The sequence below is a fragment of the Elephantulus edwardii genome, unplaced genomic scaffold (assembly GCF_000299155.1).
Source record: "Elephantulus edwardii isolate Elephantulus edwardi_28Jun2011 unplaced genomic scaffold, EleEdw1.0 scaffold00137, whole genome shotgun sequence".
Lineage (NCBI taxonomy): Eukaryota > Metazoa > Chordata > Mammalia > Macroscelidea > Macroscelididae > Elephantulus > Elephantulus edwardii.
The window spans coordinates 3,311,287-3,321,606 of record NW_006399887.1 but is presented as its reverse complement, the minus strand read 5'-3'; the positions used below and the strand labels follow the sequence as shown (position 1 = coordinate 3,321,606).

The 10,320-nt window shown below is 39.9% G+C and overlaps 1 protein-coding gene across 1 annotated transcript in view; it reads right to left on the bottom strand.

Moving 5' to 3' along the window:
• Positions 1-8,547, bottom strand: part of TEC (tec protein tyrosine kinase) — a 145,257-nt gene extending 136,710 nt beyond the window's left edge. Inside the window, exon 1 of the mRNA XM_006894160.1 lies at positions 8,366-8,547. Coding sequence (XP_006894222.1) covers positions 8,366-8,509 — 144 coding nt within the window. The 5' untranslated portion in view covers positions 8,510-8,547. The remainder of the gene's footprint in view (positions 1-8,365) is intronic.
• Positions 8,548-10,320: the final 1,773 nt, after the last annotated feature.

Sequence of the window (10,320 nt, the reverse complement as noted above, 5' to 3'; positions counted from 1 at the left end):
ATAATGCAGGTAGGTATGGCAGAAACAGTAAGATTGGCACAGGATTGAGCAAGGTTTAGGGTTGTTGTACACAGGGTCTCTACAAGTTGCAGGTGACTCAATGGCATAAAAAAACAGCAGCATTTCTTTTTATGCAAAGCATATTCATAAGTATGTCAATGAATATTATCTTTGAGAAACAAAAGCAGAAAGATCCAAAAACCTCATAACACAACTAGGCTCCCTGGGCCTAGGCAGGGAAAAAAGATAGTTTCTAAAGGTCGGGTTTTAAAGGCATAGTATTCTTAATCTGACCTTTTTGGTTTTCTAAGTAGCTGAAGCCACTGTGAGGCAGATCTACATTCTGAAATAAGAAGAGTTTGTTTCAGGGTAATTCTCTTTAAGCTAAAACAATCAGGGCAAGGCTTGTATATTTAACATCTTCAAAGTGAGATAATCGTTGCAGCTAATGCAGGTTCCTGAGACTTTTGGTTAGTAAAACATCACATCTTATGTCACTTTCATAGGTGTGTTTCTATTCTTTGCTGAGGTGGTTGTTGCTGTTAGGTGACATCAAGCTGGTTCCAATTTATGTAGATTCTATGTACAACAGAACAAAGCACTGCCAGGCTGTATGTCATGCTCGTAATCACTGCTACACTTGAGTATGTTAAAAAGGTCTTTTGCAATAGATTTGCTTAATACATCATTTAACTTCTTGACTTATTTCCATGGGTGTTGATTGTGGATCCAAATAAAATGGAATCAATCCTTGACAGCTACTATCTTTCTCTGCTTACTAGGATCTTACTCCGGGGTGAGGAGTTCTCTCTATTACATGTTAAGGAGAAATCCACACTGAAGTCTGTAATCTTTCTGCTTCATCAGGAAGTGCTTCCAGTCATCATCACTTTCAGCAAGCAAGTCTGTGTCAACGGCACATCATAGATTGTTAATGAGTCGTCTAGAATCCTAATGCCTCATTCTTTCGATATAGTCCAGATTCTTGGGTTATTTATGAGGAAAGTACACAGCCCTGACACAAATCTTTCTTCATTTTAAACCAAAGAGCATCCGGTATTCTGTTTGAACCACTGTCTCTTGATCTGTGTAGAGATTTCACATGAGCACAACTAGGCTCTAGAATTTGTTGCAATGTTATTCATCATTTGTTATAATCCACACATTCAGAATACCTTTGCATGTTGTTGTTGTTGTTGTTATGTGGCATCGAGTCACCTGTGACTCACAGCAACCCTATATACAATAGTTCTGAAGTCTGCCCTATCCTGAGCCAGCCTCACTGTCTCTGACACACCTGATACCTTTACCCCCGTCACCATGTCAATCCATCTCTTTCGAGGTCTTCCTCTCCTGCACTGTCCCTTCACCATTTCAAGCACAATGTCTTTCTCCAAGGATTGGTCCCTCTAGGCCCCATGACCAAAATACGTAAAATGGAGCTTCAAAATCCTTGCCTCTAAAGAACAGCTCAGTTTCACCCTCTCCAAGGCAGACATGTTTATTCTCTTGGTGGTCCATGGTGTGTTCAATACTCTTCTCCAGCACCACAACTCAAAGGCATTGACTCTTCTTCTGTCATCCTTAGTCACTGTCCAGCTCTCCGATGCATAGCAAGTAATTGAGAAGACAATGTCCTGGATCAGATGCACCTAAATCTCTAGACTGGCATCATTACTCCCCAGAACCCTGAAGAGGTCCATGACAATAAAATTCCTAAATGTATTTCATTTTTTATTTCCTGACTGCTCGTACCAAGAGCGTTGACTGTGGAGCCAAGCAAATCTCCTCCATCTTTGCTGTTATCTGTCATGGAGTTCCCTGTGACTTACAGTGACCCTATATACAACAGCTCTGAAGCCTGGACTGTTCTGAACCAGTAACACACCTATCGCCATTACCCTAGTTACTGTGTCAATCCGTCTCATCTCGGGTCTTCCTGTCTTGTGCTGTGCCTTCACTCTTCCAAGCATGATATCCTTCTCAAAGGACTAGTCCCTCCTGGTCAAGTGCCCAAAGTATGTGAGACAGAGCTTCAAAATCCTAGCCTCCAGGGAGAAATTTGGTTTTACCCTCTTTAAGACAGGCCTATTTGTTTTCTTGGCAGTCCATGGTATGTTCAAGGCTCTTCTCCAGCACCACAACTCAAAAGCATGAATTCTTCTTCTGTCGTCCTTAGTTATTGTCCAGCTCTCTGATGCACAGCAAGTACCTGCAAAGACCATGGCTTCTCCATCTAGTCAATAAGAATCATGATAATACACCCTTAAATGCTCAAGTGGAGTGACTCAAAATGAAAAGAAAGTGCTGCACCATTCATTAATTATCAGAATTTAGAATACACAAAATATGAATGTAAGAAAACTGGAATCAAATAGACTGAATCTCTATAAAGAGACAATGGATAAACTCAAGGATTTGACTGTAGGGCAGACCATTAGTTGTTTATATGAAAGTTCAAGTTGAAGCTGAAGAAAGTTCTTTTCCTAGGGTTACCATTATTGTTGTTGTTGTTATGTGCCATCAAGTTGCTTGTGACTCATAGTGACCCTATGTACAAGAGCCCTAAACCTTGCTCTATCCTGTGCCCATGTTACTGTTTCCAGCACACTTACTCCACCACCCCAATCACAGAATCGATCCATCTCCTGCATTTTCTCTTTACTCTCCCAAACATGATGTCCCTCTCCAAGGACCGGTCCCTCCTTGCAACATGTCCAAAGTATGTCAGACGAAGCTTCAGAATCCTTGACTCCAAGAAGCAGCCTTGCTTCACCCCCTCCAGGACAAACCTGTTTGTTCTCCTAGCAGTCCATGGTATATTCAACACTCTTCTCCAGCACCACATGTCAGAGGCATCAATTCTCCTTCTATCATCCCTAGCCACTGTCCAACTCTAATGCATTATCAGTACATAGAACAAATATGTTAACATACTCTCTTAAACTTTGTTTCCAATTTTAAAATAATTCATATTCCTTGCAAAAAAAAATTGACTCACATTCCTATCTTAAAACTATGCATCAAATGTATTCTGAAATTCAAAAATACAAAGATTTTACAACTAAAAAAATTTACAAAGTAAAAAAAAATACATCATCATTATGCAATACTTAAGGATGCTGTGGAAAAAATACTGAATGACACAAAAAGCATCAAAAGAAGATGGAAGGACTACATGGAATCACTATACCAAAAAGAATTGACCAAAAACAATTTCATAAAGTAACACATGATCAAGAGGAAATGGTACTGAAGGAGGAAATTCAGGCTGCTCTGAAGGAACTGACAAAAACAAGGCCCCAGGAATTGATGAAATATCAATTGACATATTTCAACAAAGAGATGCTGCCCTGGATGCACTCACCAGGCTGTGCCAAAAAATCTGGAGGCCAACTACCTGGCCAACTGACTGGAAGAGATTCATATTTATTCCCATTCCGAAAACAAACAAACAAACAAAAAAAACAGTGATCTGACAGAGTACGGAAATTATAGAACAATATAATTAATATCACACACAGGCAAGATCCTGCTACAAATTATCTAAAAATGGCCGGAAGATGAACAGAGAACTACCAGAAATAAAAGCTAGGTTTAGAAGAGGCCATGACACTAGGGACATTATAGCCCATGTTAGATGAATCTTAGCTGAAAGCAGAGTACCAGAAGAATATAGCTATCTGTGTTTCACTGACTATGCAAAGACATTTGACTATGTGGATCACAACAAATTATGGCTAACCTTGAGCAGAATGGGAATCCCAGAACTTAATTGTGTTCATATGAAACCTATACTTAGACCACAAGACAAAGCAAGAAAACACTAAATGGTTCAAAATCAGGAAAAGTGTATGTCATGGACGTATCCTATCTCCATAGATAGGCAGAAGAGATCATTCAGGAGGATGGACTCTATAAGGAGGAATGTAGCATCAGGATTAGAGAAAGACTCAACAACAACTTGCGTTATGAGGATGACACACCTTGCTTGCTGAAACTGAAGAGGATCTGAGGCATTTGCTGGAGAAAGTTAAGGACAGCAGTTTTCAATATGGATTAAATTTCAACATCAAGAAACAAAGAGTCTCATCACTGGGCCATTTGGAAGCATCATGGTAGATGAAAAGGAGATTGAGGTTGTTAACAATTTCAGCTTGCTTGGTTCCACAATCATCACTCTTGGCACCAGCACTCAGGAAAAGAACAGACAAACTGCATTGGGAAAATCTGCTGTCAGGGACCTCTCCAGAGTACTGAAGAACAATGATGTCAGTCTGGAAATTAAGATGCGCCTGATCCAAGCCATGGTCTTCTCAATTACTTGCTATGCATCAGAGAGCTGGACAGGCAATAAGGATGAGAGAAGAAGAATAGATGCCTTTGAGTTATGGCCCTGGAGAAGAGTATTGAACAGAGAATGGACTGTTAAGAGAACAAACAGGTATGTCCTAGAGAAGGTGAAACCAGGCTGCTCCTTGGAGGCAAAGATTTTGAGCTCTGTTTGCCATGAGGGACAAGTCCTTGGAGAAGGACATCATGCTTGGAAGGGTGAAGAGACAGTACAAGAGAGGAAGACCCTGGATGAGATGAATTGATTCAGTAACTGGGGTAATGAGGGTAAGTGTGATGGAGACAGTGAAATTGGCTCAGGATAAGACAGGGTTCAAAGCTATTATACATCGGGTCGCTATGAGTCCAGGTGACTCAATGGCACATAACAATAACAAATAATTACATAATATTCCCAGCAGGGAATGGGGTATTTCCTATAACTAAGTATATATCTCTTGTTTCAGGGCGAAAAAAATTACTATTCACAGAATGTTGTAGGTTGTCTTCAAATTGAGCACGACTCATAGGGACCCTGAAGCCTTTCTATAACTATCAGTATTTATCAAAGTTCATAGAGTTTCTGGAGGCATGTTGTTTACGAAGTAGATGCCAATCCTGCTTCCAAATATTGGGAGATACAGTTCAGTTACAACAATCCTTTTGTTTTTTTAATTGAACTTAGATTTCCATTCATTCATTGTACATTTTCCACCCTGCCCCCCAAGTTCCCTTTTTTCTTTGGAAAAAAGGGTCTTTCATTGTTATACAGTTCACCCACCCCCCTTCGGACCACCTTACTATGTAGCTCTTATTCTGGACTCTTGTCACGTCAATAATACTGAATCAAATATTCCTTTTATGCAGTTCTCTCCCTTGTCTGTTTCAATATTGTGTACATTATTTATGCCCTCTTAAGAGACATAAGAAGAACATTGAGGAGCAATGATATCCAGTTTGAAGACCAAGCTGCATTTGATTCAGGTCAACGAATAAAATTTGCTACACATCATGCCAGGTTTTTGAAGCTAAAAGAGTTTTTTGAAGTTCCTACTTTCAGCACATTATTCAGAACTAGCTGATATAAGATTATTCTTGAAAATGAACTTGAAAAACTCCACAGGTTATCAAGAAAGGTCCTACCAGAATCGAGTATAGACGAGGACTTGAGAAGCAATACTGTTCGGCTGGAATTGGGGAAACCAAATCACAGTGAAAATACACAAACCTCTGAAGAAGCTACTCTAGGAAAAAGAAAACTTAAAATCAAGTATTATGATCATCAACCAAAAACTCATTGCTATTGAGTTCAATTTCAACCCACAGTAATCCTCCACGTGGTTTCTCAGGCTATAAATCTTTCCTAGAGGTGAGTGCCCATCCTTCTCCCACAAGGAAGCTGGTGGATTCTAATTGTTATCAGTGTAATACATAATGCACTATGCCTCCAGAGGGCCTTAAACAATCCTATGTGCCAAACCAATTGTAACCCAGTTAAAAAAATCAAAGTCATTGTCATTAAGTTGAAACTTATTCATAACTGACCCTTCAATGGGTTTCTCAAGATGTAAATTACGTGAGAAGAAACTTCCCATCCCTCTTCCTTGAAGAATCCTTCTCCCTTAGAGAACTGAACTACACGAGAGGTACAGTCTTTGGGTTAGCAGCACAACTCACTGGACAAGGCTACTGCAAAAGAACTCTTTAAAGTGTTAAAGAGCAATGTTGTCCTCTTGAAGACTAAGATGTGCCTGACTCAGTCACAGTATTTTAATCACCTCAAAGGCTTGTGAAAGTTAGACAAAAAATAAGGAAGACCAAGGAATCACTGAGGTCTTTGAATTACAGTATAGGAGGAAATAAAATATACAATATGGACTCTCAGAAGAATAAACAAATCTGTCTTGGAAGAAATACAACCAGAATGTTCCTTAGATGTGATGAAGGGGAGACTCTATTTCATGCACTTGGGGCATGTTTTCAGGAGGAATTAATCTCTGGAGAAGGATATTATGGTTAGTAAAGTAGGGGATGCTAGGGGCCTTTCACTTGACTACTCCTCACAGCAACCTGATGAATAACAGATCTGAACCTTGCCTTATCATGCTCCATCCTCACAACCTACAATATGCTCAAGCCCAATGTTCCAGTCACTGTGTCAATCCATCTTGTCGAGGGTCTTCCCCTCTTTCTCTAACCCTCCACCTTTCCTCGTATGTTCTCTTATCCTAAGGACTGGCCCTTCCCAACAACATGCCCAAAGCATGTGAGATGAGGTTTCACCACCCTGCCCCCGAGGAGCACCACGGTTGCAATTCTCCAAGGCAGATTTGTTTGCTCGTTCAGCACTTGGTGAGATATTTAGTACTCTTCACCAACACCACAATTTACAGTCACTGATCCTTCAGTCAGCCTTATTCACTGCCCAACTTGAAGATACATAGGAAGCAAGTGGTAGAGGGTCAGCAGAAGAAGAGGAAGACCCTAAAGAAAGACAGATGCAGTGGCTGCATCAATGACTTCAAATACAGACATCATTGTGAGGATGTTATAGGACAAGGTAATCATTTGTTCCATTGAACAGAGGGTCACTGTGAGTTAGTATCAGCTCAACAGTATCTAACAACAACAACAACATTCATATAAAGTTAGGGATGGGGCATGGTTTACATGTGTTAAAGAAAACTTTGATACATAATATGGTAACTTATGGAAAGGGTCACATACTCAATGCATGTAGTGAATTTCATAAGGATTCAAAATTGGTGTAGGTATTTATCAGATCAATTAAGTGTTGTTGTTGTTTTTGTTGTTGTTAGATACTGTTGAGTTGAGTATAACTAATAGTGACCCAATGAACAACAGATATGAACCCTGTTTTATCCTATGCCATCTTCACACTTTCTGACACACAAGAGTCCACTGTGGCAGTCACCACATCAATCCACCTGTCTAGGGTCTTCCTCCCCTTTGCTGACTCTCCACCCTTCCCAACATCATGCCCCTCTCCAAAGAATAGCCTCTCCTTAAAAAAAAAAGAATAGCCTCTCCTTGCAACATGCCCAAAGTATGTAAGGTGAAGCCTCATCCATCATTCTATCCTCCAAAGAGCACTCTGGCTGCACCCTCTCCAAGACAGATTTGTTTGTTGTCTTGGCCATCCATGGGATGTTCAGTGCTCTTCTCCAACAACACAGCTCAAACGCATCAATTCTTCTTCTGTCCTCCTTATTCACTGTCCAGCTCTTGCATATATAGCAAGTGAATGGAAAGACCATGGCCTGGATCAGATGCACCTTAGTCCTCAAGCTGAGATCATTACTCCTGAATAATCTGGAGAGGTCTTTAACTGCAGGTTATCCCAGTGCAATGTGTCTCCTTATTTCCCTGCTGATACTAAGGTTGTTTACTTTGGATCCAAGTAAAAGGAAGTTATACAAATTGCATACTTGCATATGTTATCATTGTGTTCTGTTGAGTAAGAACCCATTCATAGGGGAGCTCTGGTGACCTAGTGACAAGGAGCTGCAAGTACAATCCCAGAGGCGCACGGTTCGAATCCACCAGATGCTCTGCCGGGGAAGGAGGGACAATCTCCTCCTGTACCAGTCAGATCTGATTTGACGGTACATGCACACACACACACACAAAAAAACAAACAAGAACCCATTCATAGCTAATCCTGCTGTGGGTTTTCAGAGGTTGTAAATCACAAGGGAGATGAGTCATCCTTCTCTTGAGGAGCAGCTAGTGGATTCCAACCGCAAACCTTGGGATTGTCAGTGCCACTCCTTCCCAGTAAGCCAACCAGAGCTCACTTTACTTACACATACTATACACCTAGAATGAACAGAATCATTTCCGTGCGTGCTCTAGTCTTAACAATCTTTTCATTCCAAATGATAACAAAGCGTTAATTTCATGAGCCCCCAAATTTATTTTACAAGATCGCAGAGGGAACAGAATTCAAGAACAGTACTATAAGATCATAACAACACAGAGAGCAGCAAAATCCATGGTGATCGTCTCCTACCTCTGCGCGACCCTCGTAGTAGGTTAACATGGACTTTGTAAGTACGAAAAGTCTCTCTTTGTAGTTTAACGGTGATGTCTTCTTTTTCTGCTGTGACCTTTTAATAAGAATCTCCTCTAGAATAGTGTTAAAATTCATCTCCATCTTCTGATCACTCCTTCTCCTGCCATTGAAAGTACCAGTATTCTAAAGAGAAAGAAAAAACCCAGGTAAAATAAAATATGGCATTTTAATTTTCTAAAGAAATAGTCATTTCAAACACTAAAGTAAGTCTGACCCTTACCACATCCACATCAGTTAGACATTATTCTACAAATGTGGACTGAAAATGTCGAAAACCTAACATCTCAATGGACTCTTTCCCCACGTCCTATTCTGATCCTCCATAGTCCATTTAAAAAAAAAATCTAATCAAGCTTTGCAGTGATGGTGATTCCTTCCTTGGTATATTTCTAACATTTCATAGTTTTCAGGCAAATTCAGCTTCTCCAATTTGATCACAAACAGGTAAATATCTCAGATGGAAGAACAGATTTCATCAGCTGCAGGACTGCGCAGGACTTTGGCAAACAAAGCAAAGGGATGACCATATTGATAAGATAGATTTAGAAACAAAGTGTGTTATTATACTGGTCACTACCATTAGAACTAAATTTCCAATAACGATCTAATCTCGATGAAAACATCCCAGCCAGTAGAGTGACAAGGACATTCTCTGATGCATATACGATGATATTTTTTATTAATTAAACTTAATGAAAGTTTACAGACTTTGGATTTCCATACATTCACTGCTGCACTTTTTTCCCTGCCCAACCTCCCTCCCCCAGTCGCTCTTCTCTTAGAAAAGTAAAAGAAAAATTCGTTCATTGTTATATAATTCCCCTCACCCCCCAGGTCCACTCCACTATGCAGCCTGGATTCCTGTCATGACAATAATACCTAATCATATATTCCTTCTAAACAGTTCTCCCCCTCATCTGTTTCAATGCAGTATACATAATTTATACTTTCTCAGTTTCCCTCCAATCCCAATGTCAGTCCCGTTTTACAACAGTGACACTATGCAGTATTTGTCCTTTTGTGACTGAGATATTTCACTCAGCTTAATGCCCTCTAGGATTTTTATTTTTTTAAGATTAATAAACCTTTTATTACAAACAGGTCAAGAACCTCATCTATTTCCTAAACTGTTCCAAGGGGAAGTAAAGATTGGGTTTATGTACAGAGATTGGGCATAAGGTTTACACAAAATTCATTGCTATTGGCAGTTGAGATTTCTTCACATTTGGAAGTTGTTATTGTTTCTGACTTCTCATGGGTGTCCAGGCCCTGGGCTAGGTTCAGGGAGTAAAACTAGTCAGAGAGTAGTAACCAAGTTGGGTCAGCATGTACTAGGAATCAGAAACCTTAGCAACACATAGCCAAAATTACTAAGGCATATATTTCTTTCCTCCCCTTCCCAATCTTTCTGGTTTTGTTTTTTTTAAAAATTTTCTACTAGTTTATTTATAAAATTTGAATACATCGTCTTCAAGAAAAAATTCTTTCCATTTCCCTCACCCATCATGTTGTACAGCCCCATGATTAATCCTCCCTCCCCTGCACATCCTCATCCCTGCTTCCACCCTCTCCCACCCCTCTTGGATCCTTATACTCATTCTACAATAATGGTTTTATACGATATTTATCCTTGTGGGACTGAGTTAGTTCATTCAGCATAAGCTCTCCAGTCCCTCCCAAGTTAGCTAATTATTTATAAAATCATTGCTCCTGTGTGCTACATAGTATTCCACTGTGTGAATGTACCATAATTTCTCAATTCTTTTGATTGTGGTTGGACATTTAGGCTCTTTCCATGCTTTTGTGATGGTGAATAATGCTGCTATGAACACTGGTGTACAAATTTCAGTTTGTGCCTCAGTTCTCATTTTCTCAGAGCATATTTCAAGTAG